This window comes from Callithrix jacchus, chromosome 5 (assembly GCF_049354715.1).
Source record: "Callithrix jacchus isolate 240 chromosome 5, calJac240_pri, whole genome shotgun sequence".
In the NCBI taxonomy this organism is placed as follows: domain Eukaryota; kingdom Metazoa; phylum Chordata; class Mammalia; order Primates; family Cebidae; genus Callithrix; species Callithrix jacchus.
This window is the reverse complement of record NC_133506.1, coordinates 93,278,874-93,302,441: the sequence shown is the minus strand read 5'-3', so window position 1 is coordinate 93,302,441 and position 23,568 is coordinate 93,278,874. Positions and strand designations below refer to the sequence as shown.

Genomic DNA, 23,568 nt, shown 5'->3' with positions numbered 1-23,568 from the left:
GTGATCTCGGCTCACCTCTGCCTCCTGGGTTCAGGCAATTCTCCTGCCTCAGCCTCCTGAGTAGCTGGGATTACAGGCATGCACCACCATGCCCAGCTAATTTTTTGTATTTTTAATAGAGACGGGGTTTCACCATATTGAGCAGGATGGTCTTGATCTCTTGACCTCGTGATCCACCCGCCTCGGCCTCCCAAAGTGCTGGGATTACAGGCTTGAGCCACCGTGCCCAGCCTAAGAAACTTTTTTTTTTTTTTGAGATGGAGTCTTGCTCTGTAGCCCAAGCTGGAGTGCAACCTCCAACTCCTGGGTTCAAGCAATTCTCCTGCCTCAGTCTCCCAAACAGCTGGGACTGCAACTGCAAACCACCACAGCCAGCTGATTTTTTCATATTTTTAGTATGAAAATGTGGCCATATTGGCCAGGCTTGTCTCAAACTCTTGACCTCAGGTGATCCACCCTCCTCAGCTTCCCAAAGTGCTGGGATTACAGGCATGAGCCAGTGTGCCAGGCCAAGAAACATATTTTTTAAAGGACTTTCCCCATATCAATTTGGCAAAGATTTAAAAGACTGGTACCCAAAGTTGGTAAAGATATGGGAAAAAAAGTGTTCCTATTCATTGCTGTAGAGACATACTTTAGAACACAGTTTCTGAGGGTAATTTTATAATATATAACAAATGTTCAAAAATTGATTTCTTTGGCCTAATAGTTTCACTTTAAGAAATTTATTCTAGGCTAGGTGTGGTGGCTCATGTCTATAATCCCAGCACTTTGGGAGGCCGAGAAGGGTGGATCACTTGAGGCCAGGAGTTTGAGACCAGTCTGGCCAACATGGCGAAACCCCATCTCTACTAAAAATACAAAAATTAGCCAGGTGTGGTTGTGCACACCTGTAATCCCAGCTACTTGGGAGACTCAGGTACGAGAAGTTCTTGAACCTTAGAGGTGGAGGCTGTGGTGAGCCAAGATTGTGCCACTGCACTCCAGCCTGGGTGACAGAACAAGACTCTGTCTCAAAAAAAAAAAAAAGAAAGAAAAAAAAGAAAATCAATAGAGAGGTGGTTAAAAAATACATTCCAGGCCAGGCACAGTGGCTCATGCCTATGGAAGGCTGAGACAGGTGGATTTCTTAAGCCCAGAAGTTAGAGACCAGCCTGGGCAACATAGTGAGACCTCATCTCCACAAAAAATTTAGGTATGTATGAGACAGAGTCTTGCTCTGTCGCCCAAGCTGGAGTGCAGTGGTATGATCTTGGCTCATTCTAACCTCCGCTTCCCGAGTTCAAGTGATTCTCCTGCCTCATCCTCCTGAGTAGCTGGGACTATAAGTGTGCACCACCATGCCCAGCTAATTTTTGTATGATTGATACAGACAGTTTCACTATGTTGGTCAGGCTGTTCTCTAACTCCTGACCTCAAGTGATCCGCCTGCCTTAGCCTCCCAAAGTGGTGGGATTACAGGTGTGAACCACCGCACCTGGCCTCTACCAAAAATTTAAAAATCAGCTGGGTGTGGTGGTGTGTGCCTGTAGTCCCAGCTACACAGGAGGCTGAGCTGAAAGGATTGCTTAAGCCCAGGAGATTGAGGCTGCAGTGAATCAAGATCATGCCACTGCACTCCAGCCTGAGTGACAGAGCAAGAACCCGTCTAAAAAAAAAAAAAACCTAAAAACAAATACAAAAAAATCCTATGCTACAGTCATACAACAAAATACTACATAGCTGTTAGTGTAAAGCAGACTTATAAGTAGTGTACATAGAAAACAAAACAAAAAAAGTAGTGTACATAAAAAATGTTCATACTGTATTAAGCGAAAAACAGAAAGCTGCTTTGCAAAATAGCATGTATATGACCACATTTTCTTTTTCTTTTTGTGTTTTTGGAGGTAAGGTCTTGTTCTGTTGTCTAGGCTGTAGCACAGTGGTATGTTCTTGACTCACTGCAACCTCCGCCTCCCAGCCTCAAGCAATCCTCCCACCTCACCCTCCCAAGTAGCTAGGTCTATAGGTTCATGCCATTATACTTGGCTAACATTTTTAAAAAATTGGCCAGGCAGGGTGGCTCACACCTGTAATCCCAGCACTTTGGGAGGCTGAGGCTGGTGGATCACAAGGTCAGGAGATTGAGACCATCTGGCTAACATGGTGAAACCCCCATCTCTACTAAAAATAAAGAAAATTAGCCCAGTGTGGTGGTGCACACCTGTGATCCAGCTGCTCAGGAGACTGAGGGAGGAGAATCACTTGAACCCAGAAGCTGGAGGTTGCAGTGAGTCAAGATAGCACACTGCACTCTACCCTAGGCAACAGAGCAAGACTCCCTCTCAAAAAAAAAAAAAAAAAAAAATTGTAGAGACGAAGTCTCACTGTATTTCCCAGGTTGGTCTCAAACTCATGGGCTCAAGTGACCTTGGCCTTCCAAAGTGCTGGATACAGGCATAAGCCACTGTTTTGGCATGACCTCATTTTCTAAAAAGTAAGTTTGTATATGCATAAAGTCAAAAAAAAATATTTACACCAGATAACAATATTTACATCATTTCTAGGTAATGAATAATCACTTTCTGCATTTTTTTATTGTTTAGAACTTTTTTTTTTTTTTTTAACAAAAAGCATACATGGGCCTGATGCAGTGGCTCATGCCTATAATCCCAGCACTTTGGGAGGCTGAGGTGGGTAGATCACGAGGTCAGGAGTTCAAGACCAGCCTGACCAACATGGTGAAACCCCATCTTTACTATAAATACAAAAATTATCTGGGCTTGGTGGCATGCACCTGTAATCCCAGCTACTTGGGAGGCTAAGGCAGTAGAATCGCTTGAACCTGGGAGGCAGAGGTTGTGGTGAGCCAAGATTGTGCCACTGCATTCCAGCATGGACGACAGAGCTAGACTCCATCTCAAAAAAAAAAGAAAAAAAAGCATACAATATTCTTTTTTTTTTTTTCTTGAGACAGAGTCTGCAGTGAGCTGAGATCAGGCATTGCACTCCAGCCTGGACAACAGTCTGTCTCAAAAAAAAATAAACAAAAAATACCTTAAAATTATTATTTTCTTTTCTTTTTGAGATGGAGTCTCGCTGTGTTGCTCAGGCTAGATAGAGTGCAGAGGTGTGATCTCAGCTCACTGCAATCTCTGCCTCCTGGGTTCAAGCGATTCTCCTGCCTCAGCTTCCCGAGTAGCTGGGATTACAGGAGCATGCCTGGATAATTTTGGTATATTTAGTAGAGACGGGGTTTCAGCTTGTTGGTCAGGCTGGTCTCAAACACCTGACCTCATGATCTGCCTGCCTCAGCCTCCCAAAGTGCTGGGATTACAGGCATGAGCTACCTTGCCTGGACAATTATTCTTAGTTTATGTATTTTTTTTTTAAGAGATAGGGTCAGGCTTTGTCGTCCAGGCTGGTTTCAAACTCCTGGCTTCAGGCGATCTTCCCACTTTGGCCTTCCAAAAGTGCTGGGACTATAGGTGTGAGCCACCACATCTGACCTTAAAATTATAAAACACATTATCAAAAGCCATACATGTTATATATATATATATGCTAACTTGGGGGAAAAGAACCTTCAAGCAAAGAATTTATAAAGTAAGAGGGGGAAAGTGTGTCCCTGACCCCACAAAATCCTATCCTTAGAAGTAACCAAAGCTGGGCACAGTGGCTCATGCATGTAATCCAAGCACTTTGGCTAAGGTAAGCAGATGATTGCTTGAGCCCAAGAGTTAATGAGCAGCTGGGAGACATGATGGAAACCCCATCTCTATTAAAAAAAAAAAGTACAAAAATTAAGCAGGCATGGTGACATGCGCCTGTAGTTTCAGCTACTAGGGAGGCTGAGGTGCGAGGGTCACTTGAGCCTGGGATGTTGATGCTACAGTGAGCCTTGATTGCACCACTGCACTCCAGTAAGATTGCGTATCCAAAAAAATAAAAAAGAAGTAGCTACTGTTAATGTTTTGGTCCTTTCAGATCTTTCTCTTCATATATACAAATATAAATGCATACATATAATTTCAAGTTTTCTCTAACGTGGGATTACACTAAATATATTTTATATACAACTTAAATTTTCTCAATAATATATCTGTATGTATCTTCTTCCATGTTAGAACGTTTATATTTACAGCACTCTTCTTAAACACTACCTACTATTTGATGTTATTGTTTGGATTGCTTTTTTAGTCAGACAAGATGAAGCTATTTCTGTTAAAATAATAACATAAGGAGCCAGGTGCAGTAGCTCACACCTGTAATCCCAATGCTTTGGGAGGCAGAAACGAACGAATTGCCTGAGCTCAGGAGTTGAAGACCAGCCTGGGCAACACGGTGAAACCCTGTCTCTACTAAAATACAAAAAATTAGCTGGGTGTGGTGGCTTTCACCTGTAGTCCCAGTTACTCGGGAGTCTGAGGCAGGAGAATTGCTTGAACCTGGGAGGCCCTCTGCCTCCCAGTTGCAGTGAGCTGAGATCATGCCACTGCACTCCAGCCTGGGCAACTGAGCAAAACTCCATCTCAAAAACAAAACAAAACAACAACAACAAAATAAGGAATTATGCAACCCATTAGTCTTGAGTGCCCCCTACTGGGAGCTCTTAACTGACATTAACAAAATGCTAAATTACAATTAATTTAAGCAAGAAGTAATTCAAACATGGGACACTATGCTTTTCAGCATATGGCAAAAATCTGGAAATTCAAAGAAAAAAGTTTGCTTTGAAATGATTTTATTGGGGAAGTTCTTTATTTACTTATGATGTATTACAAGCACGCGCTAAGGTCTCTCTAATTAAGGTAAGGACAAAGAAATCAAGCTAAGCAGTCTGACCTTCTTATATCTTACTCCCAGACAAGTGTGTATATTTGTATCAATGGTGAGATGCGGTTTCAGAATGGGAAGTAATGGCAAACAGGCAGTTAAAAAGGAGTAAGGCAAAACTTTAAAAATATATAAATATAGTTAGATAGATAGATAGATATAGATATAGGTAGGGTGTGGTGGCTCATGCCTGTAATCCCAGCGCTTTGGGAGGCTGAGGTCGGTGGATCACAAGGTCAGGAGTTCAAGATCAGCCTGGCCAAGATGGTGAAATGCCATTTCTACTAAATATACAAAAAAATAAGCTGGGCATTTTGGCAAGCGCCTGTAATCCCAGCTACCCAGGAGGCTGAGGCAGAGAACTGCTTGAACCTGGAAGGCGGAGGCTGCAGCTAGCCAAGATCACAAACCACTGCAATCCAGCCTGAGCAACAGAGTGAGACTCCGTCTCAAAAAAAAAAAAAAAATACAAAACTCTTCACTTCTGAGCCTATATTTACTTCTCTCCTCACATTTCAAATCTTCAAGAGTTATTTAGCTCTACCTCAAATCATCTAGGTTGTTTACACTATGTAATGTTTAAATCCATCTTAATCTGTGATTATATATTACATAATAATCAAAGACTCGGAGTAAAAGAAAACCAGGGATGTTGGAAGAGTTGACCTGAAAAACATCCAAAGTTTATTTAAACAAAGAAGACACTGCAATTAATAAAGGTGGGACTTCTTTATCAAACAAAGTTCATTTTTTTTTTCTTGAGATAAAGTCTTACTTTGTTGCCCAGGCTGGAGTGCAATGGTGCCATCTTGGCTCACTGCAACCTCCGCCTCCTGGGTTCAAGCAATTCTCCTGCCTCAGCCTCCCAAGTAGCTGGGATTACAGGCATGTGCCACCATGCCTGGCCAATTTTTTTTTATTTTTAGTAAAAAGACAGGGTTTCACAATATTGGCCAGGCTGGTCTTCAACTCCTGACCTTGTGATCTGCCTGCCTTGGCTCTGGAAGTGCTGGGATAACAGGTGTGGGTCACTGTGCCTGGCTACAAAGTCTATTTTTTAAAATGACATATTAATTATGCTTGTTTTTTGAAGAAAAACTGACATTTATGACTAGAATTTTTTAATAGAAACCAAACCAAACAGAAACTTTACTCAAAACTGCATGTCTATATTATTTATTACTCAGGCAAATGCTATCTTGCTATTTCATTTTATACATTTTTTTTTTTTTGAGACGGAGTTTTGCTCTTGTTACCCAGGCTGGAGTGCAACGGTGCGATCTTGGCTCACTGCAACCTCCGCCTCCTGGGTTCAGGCAATTCTCCTGCCTCACCCTTCTGAGTAGCTGGGATTACAGGCACGTGCCACCATACCCAGCTAATTTTTTGTATTTTTAGTAGAGACGGGGTTTCACCATGTTGATCAGGATGGTCTTGATCTCTTGACCTCGTGATCCACCCGCCTCGGCCTCCCAAAGTGCTGGGGTTACAGGCTTGAGCCACCGCGCCCGGCCTTTCATTTTATACATTTTGACATGAACATTTTATACAGTCTTTACTTTGTTGTATAACTCTCTTCACTAGTTAATACTTACAGCTAATCTGTGATTATTCGCAAGACTGATCATTTGCTGGGCTAGGCCATTTAATAACCGAGTACGAAGAGACAGGTCATCTAGGTCATGACGAAATGGAAAAGCAATACCATCCACTATCACCAATCGAACCTAAATACAAAAGAGATAATATTAGATTTGGTATGAAAAATAAAATAATAAAGATGGCATCCAAAAACCATAGTCCATTACATGAAAAAACCTTAAAATCTAGGGTTTTATTTCCAGCTGTCTAAAGTATGGCTTTCTTGTGGAAAGTTACAAAGCTATTCACTCAATACCCTCTGCAATAATCACTAAAAATTAAAATGGACTCTGCTTTGATAATTTATTAACTTTAAAAAAGTAATTATTATAATTTTCTTATAACTTGCCACTAGTCTTTACTTATAAAAAGCACATTTAAAGTCCTCGTAAAACTTGTGAAAACGCTTAAAGAAAAAGTCTTGTTAAAACAACGAATTTGTCAATTAACTATATGAATTTTAACTTCAGGGTTCCTTTTATGTTTCCTTAAAAAAAAACCCTACGGGCTCATGTCCGTAATCCCAGCACTTTGGGAGGATGAGGTGGGTGGATCACAAGACAGGAAATTGAGACCAGCCTGGTCAATATGGCAAAACCCATCTCTACTAAAAATTAAAAAAAAATTAGCCATGCGTGGTGGTGGGCACCTGTAGTCCCAGCTACTCTGGAGGCTGAGGCAGAAGAATCGCTTGAACCTGGGAGGTGGAGGTTGCAGTGAGCCGAGATCATGCCACTGACTCCAGTCTGGGTGACAGAGCAAGACTCTGAGTCAAAAGAAAGAAAGAAAAAAAGAAAAACAAAAAAAAAACCCTCTAGCCTAGACAACTGAGAGAGATCTTGTCTCAAGAAAGAAAAAAAGAAGAAAAAGAAAAGAAGAAGAAAGCAGTATTAGTTTTGATTTTGACATTACAAATAAATTTCACCAAGTAGGCAAATTCGCAATTACATAATCTGTGCATAATGAAGATCTAAGTAGTTAATAGTGATTGTCTGAAAGCTTTCCCCTAAGATCAGGACCAAGACAAGTATGCCTGTTTTCATCATTGCTATTCAACATTATACTAAAAGTTCTAGCCAGATCAATTAGGAAAAAAAAAAAAAAAAAAAAAAGAAAGAAAGAAAGAAAGAGCATCCAAATTGTAAAGTAAAACTATCACTATTCACAAATGATAGGATTTTATACATGGAAAAACATAAAGAATACACACACACACACAAAAAATCATAGCCATGCACTGCATAAGCCATTTCAGTCAATAATGGACCACATTCACAACACTGGTCCCATAAGATTATAACAAAGCCTTCTATGAGGCTACTGGCTTTTGAGAAAATTTCTCTGACAGAGCAGAGAAATTCCTACAGTCTAGTGGCATCATGGCTATCATAACATCAAAGCACAATGCATTACTCAGAGTCTGTGGTGATGCTGGTGTAAACAAAGCTACTAAACTGCCAGTCATAAACAAAATGTGCCGTATACATAAAATGGAACATTATTAAGCCATAAAAAGAAATGCAGTACTGATATATGCTACAAGGATAAATCTTGAAAACATGCTGATCGAGAGAAGTGAAACACAAAAGACAATAAAATATATGACACCACAGAGACAGAAAGCAGAATAGTGGCTGCAAGGGTTTGAGAAGAAAGGGAAACAGGGAGTGACTACTTAATGAGGACAAGATTTCTTTTCAGGGAGATAAAAATGTTCTGGAGGGGCCGGGCACAGTGGCTCACGCCTATAATCCCAGCACTTTGGGAGGCCGAGGCGGGTGGATCACAAGGTCAAGAGATCAAGACCATCCTGGTCAACAAGGTGAAACCCTGTCTCTACTAAAAATACAAAAATTAGCTGGGCACGGTGGTGCGCGCCTGTAGTCCCAGCTACTCTGGAGGCTGAGGCAGGAGAATTGCTTGAACCCGGGAGGCGGAGGTTGTGGTGACCCGAGATTGTGCCATTGCACTCCAGTCTGGGTAACAACAGTGAAACTCCGTCTCAAAAAAATAAAAAAAGTTCTGGAATTGGCTGGGCTTGGTGGCTCACGCCTGTAATCCCAGAACTTTGGGAGGCTGAGGCAGGTGGATAGCCCGAGGTCAGGAGTTTGAAACCAGCCTGACCAACAAAGGTGAAACCCCATCTGTAATAAAACAAAAAAATTAGCTGGGCATGGTGGCAGGTGCCTGTAATCCCAGCTATTCAGGAGGCTGAGACAGAAGTGCTTAAACCTGGGGGGTGGAAGTTGCAGTGAGCTGAGATCGTGCCACTGCACTCCAGCCCAGGCAACAGAGCAAGACTCTATCTCAAAAAAAAAAAATGTTCTGGAATTAGACAGTGATGGTTGCTTAACACTGCACATTTACTAAAAGCTGTTAAACTATATACTTTGGTTAAAATGGTAAGTTTTATGCAATATGAATTTTATCTTAATTTTCAAAATTGTTCAATAAAATTTTTTTTCAGACAAGGTCTCACTCTGTTGCCCAGGCTGGAGTGTAGTGGTGCAATCACAGCTCCCTACAGCCTTGAGCTCCCTGGGCTCAACTGATCCTCCTATCTCAGCCACCTCAGTAGCTGGCACTACAGGTGCACATCACCGCATCAGCTAATGTTTTTAATTTTGTAGAGACAGGGTTTTGCCATGTTGCCCAAACTGGTCTCAAACTCCTGGGCTCAAGTGATCCACCTGCCTCAGCCTCACAAAGTGCTGGGACTACAAGGGTGAGTCACTGCAACTGGCCCAAAAACTTTTTATTTGAACAAAAAAAAAAAGAGGGAAGAAGGTAGGGCAAGATGGACGAATAGAAGTCTCCACAGCTTGTCCTCCCCACAGGAACACCAAATTGAACAACTATCCACGTGAAAAAAGCACCGTCATAAGATCCAAATTTCATATGAGTGATCATAGTACATGGTTTCAATTTCATATCACTGCAAAGAGCACTGAAGAGAGCAGGAAAGACAGCCTTGAATTGCCAACGCTGTCCATCCCCCAACCCCAGCAATCACTGCCTGGCACAGAGAGAAAATTGGCATGCTTCAGGGAGGGAGAATGCAGTAATTGTGGGACTATTCATTGGAATTCAGTGCTGCCCTGTCACAGCAGAAAGCAATACCAGGCAGAACTCAGCTCGAACTTAGGGAGGGAGCATTTAGACCAGCCCTAGCCGGAGGGGAATTGCCCATCTCAGTGGTCGCAACATAAGTTCTGACGAACCTTGCCACTGCAGACTAAAGTGTGCTGGGGTCCTAAATAAACTTGAAAAGCAGTCTAGGCCACAAGGACTGCAATTCCGGGGCAAGTCCTAGTTCTGTACTGGGTTCAGAGCCACTGGACTTCACGTCCATGTGACCTAGAGAGATACCAGCTGGGGCAGCCAAGGTAGCCTGGAGTCACCCCTCCCCTAACCCCAAGCAACACTTTGGGAGACTGAAGTGGGATGTGTGCTTGAGCCCAGGAGTTCGAGACCAGCCTGGGAAACATAGTGAGAGCCTGTCTCTACAAAAAAACAAGCAAACAAAAACAAAAAAAGAATCAAGCAGATGTTGTAGAGTTTAAAAATGCAGTTGACATACTGAAGAACGCATCAGTGTCTCTCACCAGCAATACTAATCAAACAGAAGAAAGAATTAGTGAACCTGAAGACAGGCTATTTGAAAATATGCTGTCAGAGGAAACAAAAGCATAAAGATTGAAAAAGAATGAAGCAGCTAGATGTGGTGGCTCACACCTGTAATCCCAGCACTCTGGAAGGCCAAGGTAAGTGGATCACTTGAGGCCAGGAGTTCAAGACCAACCTGGGCGACATAGGGAAACCTCATCTCTACTAAAAATACAAAAACTAGCTGGTACATGGAAGGCTGAGGCATAAGAATCACTAGAACCCAGGAGAGGGAGGCTACAGTGAGCCGAGATCATGCCACTGCACTACAGCCTGGGCAACAGAGCAAGACTCTATCTAGAAAAAAAAAAAAAAATGAAGCATGCCTACAAAATCTAGAAAATGGCATCAAAGGGCAAATCTGGCCAGGTGTGGTGGCTTATACCTGTAATCTCAACACTGGGAGGCCAAGGTGGGAGGATGGCTTGAGGTCAAGAGTTGAAGACCAGCCTGGGAGACTGCCATCTCTCTCTCTATATATATAAAAGGGCAACAAAATGAGACCCTCATCCCTCTCTATGTATATATAAAAGGGAAAATCTAGGAGTTACTGCCCTTAATGAGGAGGCAGAGAAAGAGATAGAGGTAGAAAGGTTATTCAAAGGGATAAATATGAGAACTTCCCAAACCTAGAGAAAGATATTAATGTTCAAGTACAAGAAGGTAATAGAAGACCAAGCAGATTTAACCCAAATAAGACCACCTTAAGACATTTATTAATTAAACCCCCAAAGGTCAAGGATAAAGAAAAAAAAGTCTGAAAAGGAGCAAGAGAAAAGAAACAAATAACTTACAAGGCAGTGCCAATATGTCTGGAAGCAGACTTTTCAGTGGAAACCTCAGAGGCCAGGAGAGAGCGGCATGACATATTTATAGTGCTTAAGGAAAAAACTTTTACCCTAGAATAGTATATCCGGCAAAAATATCCTTCAAACATGAAGGATAAAGACTTTCCCAGACAAACAAACACTAAGAGATTTCATCAACACCAGACCTATCCTACAAGAAATGCTAGAGAGTTCTTCAACCTAAAAGAAAAGGATGTTAATGAGCAATAAGAAACGATCTGAAAGTACAAAACTAACTGGTAATAGTTAAGTACACAGAATAGTATAACAATATAATTAGGCCAGTGCAGTGGCTCATGCCTATAATCCCAGCACTTGGGGTGGCTGAGGCAGGCACACTGCCTGAGGTCAGAGTTTGAAACCAGCCTGGCCAACATGGTAAAACCCCATCTCTACTAAAAATAGAAAAATTAGCTGAATATGGTGGTAGGTGCCTGTCATCCCAGCTACTCAGGAGGCTGAAGCAGGAGAATCACTTGAACCCAGGAGGCAGAGGTTGCAGTGAGCTGAGATTGCGCCCTTGCACTCCAGCCCGGGCAACAGATGGGAGACTCCATCTCAAGAAAAAAACAAACAAAACCCTACAATGTAATCATGGTGTGCAAACTACTCATATCTTAAGTAGAAAGACTAAAAGATGGACCTATTGAAAACAATAACTTTCCAAGACATAGACAGTACAGTATATACATAGAAACAAAGAAAAAGGAGCCAGAGACCATTATTCTTAGCAAACTAATGCAGGAACAGAAAACCAAATACTGTATGTTCTTACTTTTAAGAAGCTAAATGATGAGAACACATGGTCACATGGAGGAAAACAACAGACAATGGGATCTACTGGAGGGTGGAGGATGGGAGGAGGGGAAGGATCAGAAAAAATAACTAACAGGTGCTAGACCAAATACCAGATGAAATGGTCTGTACAACAAAGCCCTATGACATGAGTTTACCTATATAACAAACCTGTACAGTACTCCTGAACTTAAAAGTTAAAAACAAAACAGAAACAACAAAAAGTTAAAAAGGGGGGGACAAAGTTAGAGAATTTTTATTAGTTTTCTCTTTGCTTATTTATTTACACAACCAACGTTAAATTGTCATCAATTTAAAATAATGACTTATAAGATATTATTTGCAAGCCTTAGGGTAATCTCAAATAAAAAAATATACAACAGATACACAAAAAAATAAAAAGCAAAAAATTAAAACATACCACCACAGAAAACCACCCTCACTAAAAGAAAGAAAGAAAGGAAGGAAAAGAACACCAGAAAACAAATAACAAAATGGCAGGAGTAAGTCCTGACTTATCAATAATAACACTAAATGTAAATGGACTAAACTCTCCAATCAAAAGACATAGGGTGGCTGATTAAAAACAAACAAACAAACAAACTCAACAGTCTGTTGCCTGAAACACACTAACACACTTCACCTATAAAGACATACACAGACTGAAAATAAAAAGATGGAAAAAAAAATTCCATGCAAATGGAAACCAAAAAGAGGGATAGTGATACTTTTATCAGACAAAATAGATTTCAAGAAACTATACAAAGACACAAAGATCACTATATACTGATAAAAGGGTCAATTCTGCAAGAGAATATGACAATTGTAAATATGTATGCACCCAACATTGAAGCATCCAGTGTTGCTACTATAAAGCAAATATTAATAGAGTTAAAGCAAATACTAATAGAGCTAAAAGGAGAGAAAGATCCTAATACACTAGTGGAAGACTTCAACACCCCATTTATAGCATTGGGCAGATCATCCAGATAGGAAATTAGCAAAGAAACATCAGACTTAATTTGCATTACAGACCAAATGGACCTAATAGATAAGTACAGAATATTTAATCCAATGGCTGCAGAATACACATTCTTCTCAGCACATGGATCATTCTAAAGAATAGACCATACAGGCCAGGTGTGATGACTCACGCCTGTAATCCCAGCACTTTGGGAGGCCAAGGAGGGCGAATCATGAGGTGAGAAGTTTGAGACCATTCTGGCCAACATGGTGAAACCCCATCTCTACTAAAAATATAAATACTAGCTGGGTGTGGTGGAGTGTGCCTATAGTTATAGTCCTAGCTACTCAGGAGGCTGAGGCAGGAGAATGAATCACTTGAACCCGGGAGGTGGAGGTTGCAGTGAGCCAAGATCGTACCACTGCACTCCAGCCTGGCGACAGAGTGACTCCATCTCAATAAATAAATAAATAGACCATATGATCCATATGATAGGCCAAAAAAGTGAGAAGACACAAAATCAGAGAATGAAAAAGGAAAAATTGCCACCAATACCAGAGAAATTCAAGGTTCATCAAAAGCCACTATGCCAATGAATTGGAAAACCTAGAAGAAATAGACAAATTCCTAAGACGTATACAACCCATCAGGAGTATCTTTAAAAAATTCAAAAAATTTGAAATAATATCAAGTATTTTCTGACTACAATGCAATGAACCTAGAAATCAGTAACAAGTGGAATTTTGGAAACTAAACGAAAACATGAAAATTAAACAATATGTTCCTGAACGACCAGTGGGGTCACTGAAGAAATTAAGAAATTCAAAAATTTCTTGAAAAAAATAATGAAAACACAACATACCAAAACCTATGGGATACTAGAAAAGCAGCACTAAGAGGAAAGTTTATAGCTATAGGCATCTACATCAAACAAGCAGAAAAACTGGGCCAGGCGTGGTGGTTTATGCCTGTAATCCCAACATTTTTTGGAAGGCTGAGGTGAGTGGATCACCTGAGGTCAGGAGTTCAAGACCAGCGTGGCCAACATGGTGAAACCCTGTCTCTACTAAAATACAAAAAATTAGCCAGGCAGGGTGGTGCATGCCTGTAGTCCTAGCTTCTAGGGAGGCTGAGGCAGGAGAATTGCTTGAACCCAGGAGGCAGAGGTTGCAGTCGGTCAAAATTGTGCTATTGCACTCCAGCCTGGGCAACAGAGAGAGACTGCCTCGAAAAAAAAAAAAAAAAAGTAGAAAAACAGCAAGTAATCTAATGATGCACCTTAAAGAACTAGAAAGCAAAAGCAAACCAAACCTAAAATTAGTAAAATAAAAGAAATAATAAAGATCAGAAGGCCAGGATTGGTGGCTCATGCCTGTAATCTCAGCACTTTGGGAGGCCAAGGCAGGCAGATTACTTGAGGTCAGGGGTTCAAGATCAGCCTGGCCAAGATGGTAAAACCCCCTCTGTACTAAAAATACAAAAATTAGCTGGGAGTGGTGGTGGACACCTGTAATCCCAGCTACACAGGAGGCTGAGGCAGGAGAATTGCTTGAACTCAAGAGGCAGATGTTGCAATGAGCTGAGATCATGCTACTGCACTCCAGCCTAGGCACAGAGCGAGCCTCGGTCTCAAAAAAAAAAAAAGATCAGAGTAGAAATAAATGGAATTAAAACAAGGAAAACAGTACAAAAGATTAACAAAACAAAAAGTTTTTGAAAAGAAAATCAACAAACCTTTAGGCAGACTAAGATATAAATAAACAAGATCAGAGATGAAAACGGAGACATTACAACCAATACCACAGAAGTTCAAAAGATCATTAGAAGCTACTATGAGCAACTACATGCCAATAAATTGGAAAACTTAGAAGAAATAGACAAACTTCTAGACACACACAACCTACCAAGATTAACTATGAAGAGATTCAAAACCTGAATAGACCAATAACAAGTAATAAAACAGAAGCTGAAATAACATCTCCCTGCAAAGAAAAGCCCAAGATCCCTCGGCTTTGCTGCTGAATTTTATTTAGCAAACATTTATCTATTCATTCATTCATTCATTCATTCACTCACTAATTCACTCATTCAGACAGAGTTTTGCTCTTGGTGCCCAGGCTGGAGTGCAGTGGTGCAATCTTGGCTCACTGCAACCTCCACCTTCCAGTTTCAAGCGATTCTCCTGCCTCAGCCTCTCAAGTAGCTGGGATTACAGGCGCCCACCACCACACCCAGCTAATTTTTGTATTTTTAGTAGAGACAGAATTTCACTATGTTGGCCAGGCTGGTCTCGAACTCCTGACCTTGTAATCCGCCTGCCTCAGCCTCCCAAAGTGCTGGGATTACAAGCATGTGCCACTGTGCCTGGCCTAACAAACATTTAAAGAACACCAATCCTGCTCAAACTATTCTGAAAAATATAGGAAAATAAAAAACCTCCAAACTCACTCTACAAGGCCAGTATTATCCTGATACCAAAACCAAACAAAGACACATTAAAAAAAAAAAAAAAGAAAACCATAGGCTAATATCCTTGATGAACATTAAGGCAAAAATCCTCAACAAAATTACTAGCAACCTGAATCCAACAATACATTAAAAGATCATTCACTGTGACCAAGTGGGATTTATTTATCCCAGGAATGCAAAGATGGTTCAACATATGCAAATCAATCAATGTAATACAGCATATCAACAGAATGAAGGACAAAAACCACATATTTTGAGGCCAGGTGCGGTGGCTCATGCCTGTAATCCCAGCACTTTGGGAGGCCTAGGCGAGTGGATCACCTGAGGTCAGGAGTTTAAGACCAGCCTGACCAACATGGTGAAACCTCATCTCTATTTTTCAAAACAAAAACAAAAACAAAAAACCCCCACATATTTTCAACTGATGCTAAAAAAAGCATTTGATAAAATTTAAAATTCTTTCATAATAAAAACCCTCATAAAGCTGGGTATAGTAAGGAACATCCTCAACACTATAAAAGCCATATACAACAGACCCACAGCTAATACTATACTGAATGAGGAAACACTGAACTAAAATCTAGAATACCACAAAGATGCTCATTTTAACCACTGTTATTCAACATAGTACTGGAAGTCCTAGCGAGAGCAATCAGGAATGAGAAAAAAATAAAGGATGTCCACATTGGAAAGGAAGAAGTCAAATTATCCTTGTTTGCAGATGATATGATCTTATATTTGGAAAAACCTAAAGACTCCACCAAAAAACTATTAGAACTGATAAAGAAATTCAGTGAAGTTACAGGATACAAAAATCAACATACATAGAAGACCCAGAATAGCCAAAGCTATCCTGAACAAAAAGAACAAAACTGGAGAAATCACATTACTTGACTTCAAATTATACTACAGAGTTTCAGTAATGAAAACAGCATGGTGCTGGCATAAAAATGTACACATAGACCAATGCAACAGAACCCAGAACCCAGAAACAAATTCATATGCCTATAGTAAACTCAATTTCAATAAAGGTACCAAGAACATACATTAGAAAAGAGCAGTCTCTTTAATAAATGGTGCTGGGAAAACTGGATATCCATATGCAGAAGAAAACTAGACCCCTATCTCTTGCCATATATGAAAACAAAAAAAAAAAATGAATTACAGACTTAGATCTGAGGCTGGGCATAGTAGCTCACACCTGTAATCCCAGCCCTTTGGGAGGCCAAGGCAGGCAGATCATCTGAGGTCAGGAGTTCAAGACCAGCCTGGTCAACATGGTGAAACCTTGTTTCTACTAAAAACACAAAAAATTAGCCAGGGGTGGTGACAGGCGCCTGTAATCTCAGCTGCTTGGGAGGCTGAGGTAGGAGAATCACTTGAACCTGGGAGTTGGAGGTTGAAGTGAACAAAAAGGGCATTTTCTATGCAGAATCCTGGCAAAAATATTCATAAGATCAGGATGATGGATAACAGGCATTCTAATATATTGCTAATAAGAGTAGAATTGATGCAGTCTTTCTGAAGGGCAATTTGTGTTAAAAAAAATTATTCTAATATTTCTTAAAACAGTAAGGAGACTTTATTCAAGGCTATTCCAAAACGGGTATCACAATAGGAGAGAGACTGGGTTCAAATCAGAATACAAGGACAAGTGGGGATTCACAGCCAAGAGCAAGGTAAGGCCGGGCATGGTGGCTCACGCCTGTAATCCCAACTCTTTGGGAGGCAAAGGGAGGCGGATCATGAGGTCAAGAGATAAAGACCATAATGGCCAACCGGGTGAAACTTGTCTCTACTAAAAACAAACACAAAAGAAATTAGCTGGGCGTCGTGGTGGAGGCTGCAGTGAGCTGGGATTGTGCCACTGCACTCCAGCCTGGTGACAGACTGAGACTCCATCTCAAGGAAAAAAAAAAAAAAGCGCTGGTGAAGGAGTCAGTGGATAGACAATTTCTAACAGTGAGACATCATGGGTAAGGAAATTCTTACTAAACTGACCTAACAGGATTCTTATTAAAGGCAGGCCGGCCAGGTGACCAGCCTAGCCAACATGCAAAACCCTGTCTCTACTAAAAATACAAAAAAAAAAAAAAATTAGCCAGGCACAGTGGTGCATGCCTGTAGTCCCAATTATTTGAGCGGCTGAGGCAGGAGAATCACCTGAACACGAGAAGCAGAGGTTGCAGTGAACCAAGATCCCGCCACTGCGCTCCAGCCTGGGAAACAGAACAAGACTCCGTCAAATCAAAAAACTAAAAATTAAAAAAAAAAAGGCTGGGCGTGGTGGCTCACGCCTGTAATCTAAGCACTTTGGAGGCCAAGGTGGGTGGATCACCTGAGGTCGGGAGTTCAAGACCAGCCTGACCAACATGGTGAAGCCCCGTCTTAAAAAAATAAAAAAATAAATAAAAATAGAGAGAACTAGAGGATGCCACACTTTCAGACAAATTCTGGTCGCTCACGGAGCAGAAGATCCCCCAGTGGAGGAAACACACGGGTCGCCAGCGAGACTCTCGTGGCCGGCGCAGCAGTTCCACCGGCACCTCGGCGCGCAGCTCTCGGAGCAGAGTAAACAGGTTTGGAGGACCCGCAGGGGGCCCCAGCACAACACCAGAGCCTGGCAGCGGCTGTGACGGCACCTCGGCGCAGCAGCGCTCAGCACAGAGTAAACGGGACTGGTTCCCCTTCTGACCGAGGTTTGGAGCCCCAGGAAGGCAGAGTCGCCTACTACGGACACAAGAAGGAAGCCCGACAGGAGAATCCTGGGCAGAAAAGCACCATCAGTTTTAACGCTGCTGCTCTGGCCCTGGGAACTAACAACCTGGACGCCCACTCAAGAGACCTAATCTGAAAGTTGGTAAATTCAAAGACGGCAGGAGGATAAATTTACAATGACGGGAAGAAACCAGCGTAAAAAAGCTGAGAATACTCAAAGTCAGAACGCGTCTCCCTCTAAAGATGATCACAGTTCCTCATCAACAATGGAACAAGGCTTGATGGAGAATGAGCGCATCCTGATGACAGAATCACTCTTCAAGGAATGGATAATAAGAAACTTCTGTGAGTTAAAAGAACACGTTGTAGCCCAACGTAAAGAAACTAGGAACTTTGAAAAAAGGTTTGATGAAATCCTATTGAGAATAGACAACTTAGAGAGGAGTATGAGTGAATTAATGGAACTGAAGAATATAACACAGGAACTCCGAGAAGTATGCACAGGTTTAAACACTTGAATTGTTCAAGCAGAAGAAAGGATATCAGAGGTCAAAGTCCAACTTAATGAAATAAAACGTGAAGAAAAGATTAGAGAAAAAAGGATAAAAAGGAATGAGCAAAGTCTCCAAGAAATGTGGGACTATGTGAAAAGACCAAATTTACGTTTGATAGGTGTACCTGAATGCAACGGAGAGAATGAATCCAAGCTGGAAAATACCCTTCAGGATATTATTCAGGAAAATTTTCCTAAACTAGCAAAGCAGGTCAACATTTAACCCCAGGTAATACAGAGAACACCACAAAGATATTCCTCAAGAAGAGCAACCCCAAGGCACATAATCGTTAGATTCACCAGGGTTGAAATGAAGGAGAAAATACTAAGGGCAGCCAGAGAGAAAGGTCAGGTTACTCACAAAGGCAAGCCTATCAGACTTACAGCAGATCTCTCAGCAGAAACTCTACAAGCCAGAAGAGAGTGGGGGCCAATATTCAACATCCTCAAAGAACAGAACCTTCAGCCCAGAATTTCATATCCAGCCAAACTAAGCTTCACAACTGAAGGAAAAATAAAATCTTTTATGAACAAGCAAGAACTCAGAGATTTTATTACCACCAGGCCTGCTTTACAAGAGCTTCTAAAAGAAGCATTACACACAGAAAGAAACAACCAGTATTAGCCTTTCTAAAAATACACCAAAAAGTAAAGAGCACCAACATAAAGAAGAATTTACACCAACGAATGGATAAAACAGCCAGTCAACATCAAATGGCAGTAACCCTAAATTTAAATTGACTAAATCCCCCAATCAAAAGACACAGCCAAAACCCAACGGCAGGTTACATCCAGACATGTTTCACATGCAAGGATACACAAAGACTCAAAACAAAGGGATGGAGAAAGATTTACCAACCAAATGGAGAGCAAAAATAAATAATAAATAAATAAAAAGCAGGAGTTGCAATTCTCGTATCGGATAAAATAGATTTTAAAGCAACAAAGATATAGTGGTAAAAGGATCAATGCAACAACAAGAGCTAACGATCCTAACACCCAGATACATAGGGACTTAGATTCAATGAGACAGAAAATTAATAAGGATATCAAGGACTCGAACTCAGATCCGGAACAAGTAAACTTAATAAATATTTATAGAGCTCTCCACTTCAAATACAAATAAATATTTATAGAGCTCTCCACTTCAAATACACAAAATATACATTCTTGTCAATACCACATCACACCTACCCATAGGTTTAAATGAAACATTGATTGGCCATTATTAATAACCAATTTTTTTCAGAATAAAGCAATATTTCCATTTACTCTCCCTCTTTCTCTTCCTCTTTCTTCCTCTCCTTTACTTATTTTTTTTTTCTTTCCTTCTCTCAAAAAAAAAGAAATCAACGTGTAAACCTCTAGATCCAGGTCGGCAATGTCTCTCTCATTGCTTGATTTCCTTCCTTCCCTTCCCTCCCTCCCTCCGTTCCTCCCCCCTCCCTCCCTCCCTTCCTTCCTCCCTACCGTCCTCCTTCCCTCCCTTCCTGCCTTCCTCCCAAAAAAAAATTAAAATAAAATAAATAAAAATAAAAAATAAAGGCAGGCCAAGGATTTGAACATTGAAGGTAGGAAATGAGGAATGTGATCAGATATCAAAGGTGATCAGACTATCAAGTGTCAGAAATTCTCTCTGAATTGACAGCAGGATTCTTTGCTAAGACTGGGCTGGGCAGGCCAAAGATGGGATGGGGCCACGTTCCCTCAAGGAGAATCTCTGTCACTGATAATGTTTATCAAAATTAAAGGGCCAGGCACAGTGACTCATGCCTGTAATCCCAGTACTTTGGGAGCCTGAGGCGAGAAACCGCTTGACCCCAGGAAGTGACTCCATTTCTACCAAAAAAAAAAAAAAAGGCCATGTATGATAGCATGGCAGCTCAATGTAGCATTCAACTGCTGGGCTCAAGCAATCCTCCCAACTCAGCCCTGCTCCACCCTGGCTTTTAGTAGCTGAGACTACAGCTACAGCTACACCACACGTGGCTTTTTTTTTTTTTTTTTGTAGAGACAATATCTTTTTTCTTTTTTTTTTGAGATGGAGTTTTGCTCTTGTTACCCAGGCTGGAGTGCAATGGCGCGATCTCAGCTCACCGAAACCTCCATCTCCTGGGTTCAAGCAATTCTCCTGTCTCAGCCTCCCAAATAACTGGGACTGCAGGTGCACACCACCATACACAGCTAATTTTTGTATTTTTAGTAGAGACTGGGTTTCACCATATTGACCAGGATGGTCTCGATCTCTTGACATCATGATCCACCCGCCTCGGCCTCTCAAAGTGCTAGGATTATAGGCGTGAGCCACCGTGCCCAGCCTGAGACAATGTCTTACCATGTTGCCCAGGCTGGTCTGGAACTACTGGGCTCAAGTAATCCTCCCACCTTGGCCTCCCAAAGTGCTGGAATTACAACTATGAGCCACTATACCTGGCCAATAGTGATCAACTCTGGCGGGAGGCACTAGGAAACAGTAGCAGAAGGAAGTTTTTATTTTTCATTTCATACCTTTTTAGGTATGATATACTACACTTTCTAGGTATAATATAGCTATCCTACTATTACTGGAAATGAAATTTCTTTCTATATTATTTCAGTTTCTTACTCTGAGCATACACTACATACATATGCACAAAACAAACATAAATAAATTGTAGGTCAAGGAAGGAAGACATTTTCTCAATTGGCTTTAACTTTGATTTTATGCTAGTGTACTGGTTGGTTATTTTTTCATGCTTATCAGATACCTCAAAAAATACTTGGTTAGTTACATTTGAGTAGTCTGACTCATACCTGTGAGTGTTCTGAAAGGAAATCTGGAAGAAGATAAACTTGTGCCAGTAACTCTGTGTAGTCACGACAGCGAAAATAATAAATATGGGAAAGAATATTTTCAAGAGTGAAACCCTCCAAAGCTTTTCGATGTTCTGAAACAACAAAACAATCTTAATTAGTTTTACCTATTTGGATGTGCTGGCAATTGTAGGAAAACAATACTTTTTAATTACAAATTGTTCTCCTTTAGATAACAAAATTATTTAACTGAAAGATGACAAACTGTAGCAAAAATTGCTATAAACTATCAGTTCATAATTCCTGATCTCTCTTAATTTTTTAGAGGTGAGGTCTCACTCTGATGCCCAGGCTGGAGCACCATGGCAATCATAGCTCACTGCAATCTCCAACTCCTAGGCTCAAGGGATCCTCTTGCCACAGCCTTCCAAAGCACTGGAATTACAGGCATAAAACACTGTGCCCAGCCACTTGATTTTTTTTAATTTTTTTGAGATAAAGTCTCACTCTGTCACCCAGGCTGGAGTACAGCGGCACGATCTCCACACACTGTAACCTCTAGAGCCTCTGGGCTCAAGCGATTTTCCTGCCTCAGCCTCTCGAGTAGTTGGGATTACAGGTGCTCACCATCATGCCCGGCTAATTTTTGTATTTTCAGTAGAAATGGGGTTTCAACGTGTTGGCCAGGCTGGTCTCGAACTCCTGACCTCAAATGATCTGCCTGCCTCAGCCTCCCAAAGTGCTGAAATTACAGGCATGAGCAACCACACCAGCCTGATCTTTTATTTTCACGTTTTCCACTGTTTCCTTACATATCAGGCTTTGTAAAATTATTTATAAACAAATACAACTAGTGTTTTAATGCCTGCCTTTTCATATTTCTTTTCTTTTCTTTTTTTTTTTGAGGTGGAGTTTCGCTCTTGTTGCCCAGGCTGGAGTGCAATGACACGATCTTGGCTCACTGCAACCTCTGCCTCCAAGGTTCAAGCAATTCTCCTGCTTCAGCCTCCCGAGTAGCTGGGATTACAGGCACCTGCCACCATGCCCAGATAATTTTTTGTATTTTTAGTAGAGACAGGTTTCACCATGTTGGCCAGGCTGGTGTCAAACTCCTAACCTCAGGTGATCTGCTCACCTCAACCTCCCAAAGTGCTGGGATTACAGGCATGAGCCACTGCGCCAGGACGCCTTTTCACATTTCTAGTCACTGGTTTCATTGAACAGAAGTAACATAATGAAGTTTCTATTTCTTGTTTTGTTCCTTTGGACTACAAATTAAGTTAATGGCAGCCTGGGCAACATGGCAAAATCCCATTATCTGCAAAAAATACAAAAATTAGGTGTGGTAGAGTGCAACTATAGTCTTAGCTACCTAGAAGGTTAAGGTAAGAGGACTGCTTGAGCCTGGGAGGTCAAGGCTACAGTAAGCTGTGATTGTGCCACTGGACTCCAACCTGGGTAACAGAATAAAATTTGGTCTCTTAAAAAATAAAGTTGGGAAAAATGTTCAAATGAAGCATTTTTTCTGTTGAATGCTATAGTATAATTTGATATTTAACTAGCAACAATTATTTAAAATCCTCCTTAGATTGGATGTTTAAAAAAAAATTAAACAGTTTGAGGCTGGGCGTGGGGGGCTCATGCCTGTAATTCCACTACTTTAGGAGGCCAAGTTAGGTGGATCACTAGGTCAGGAGTTCGAGACCAGCCTGGCCAACATGGTGAACCTCTATCTCTACTAAAAATACAAAAATTAGCCTGGCATGGTGGCGCGTGCCTGTAATCCCAGCTACTCGGGAGGCCGAGGCAGGAGAATTGCTTGAGCCCTGGAGATAGAGGTTGCAGTGAGATGAGATTGAGCCACTGCACTCTAGCCTTGGCGACAGAGCGAGACTCTGTCTCAGAAAAAAAAAGTTTCATTTTGTACATATTTCAAGATTGCGCCACTGCATTCCAGCCTGGGTGACAAGAGTGAGACTCCGTCTCAAAAAAAACTTGAGGAAGGGCAGAGTTCCTTTATCTGTTTCTTCTCAATTGCCTTCAGCTCAAAATAATCCTTATGCCAAACTGGCATATTTTGGGGTGGCATATCCTGCCAGTGCCCAAAAGTCTTTCAGTAAGCGTGCCAGTCATCAGCTAAATGGAATACTTAGAACCTCCACAAAAAAGAAAATGCAGCTTACTACACTCATTTAAAGAAAATAGACAAATAAAATCTTATGAAAAGCATTATTTTTTTACAAAAACTTCTAGAGGAAAGAATAAAGACCTCACATCCAAAAAATAAATAAAGCAAAAGAAAACAG

The 23,568-nt window shown here is 41.2% G+C and overlaps 1 protein-coding gene across 3 annotated transcripts in view; it reads right to left on the bottom strand.

The window, feature by feature from the left end:
* RAD51C (RAD51 paralog C) overlaps positions 1-23,568 on the bottom strand; it is a 45,087-nt gene that overhangs the window by 14,000 nt on the left and 7,519 nt on the right. For all 3 annotated transcript variants that reach the window (XM_054256081.2, XM_078373668.1, XM_078373669.1), the window contains 2 exons: positions 21,263-21,396; positions 6,411-6,542 (listed from right to left, as the gene is read on the bottom strand). In XM_054256081.2, coding sequence (XP_054112056.2) covers positions 6,411-6,542; positions 21,263-21,396 — 266 coding nt within the window. The remainder of the gene's footprint in view (positions 1-6,410; positions 6,543-21,262; positions 21,397-23,568) is intronic.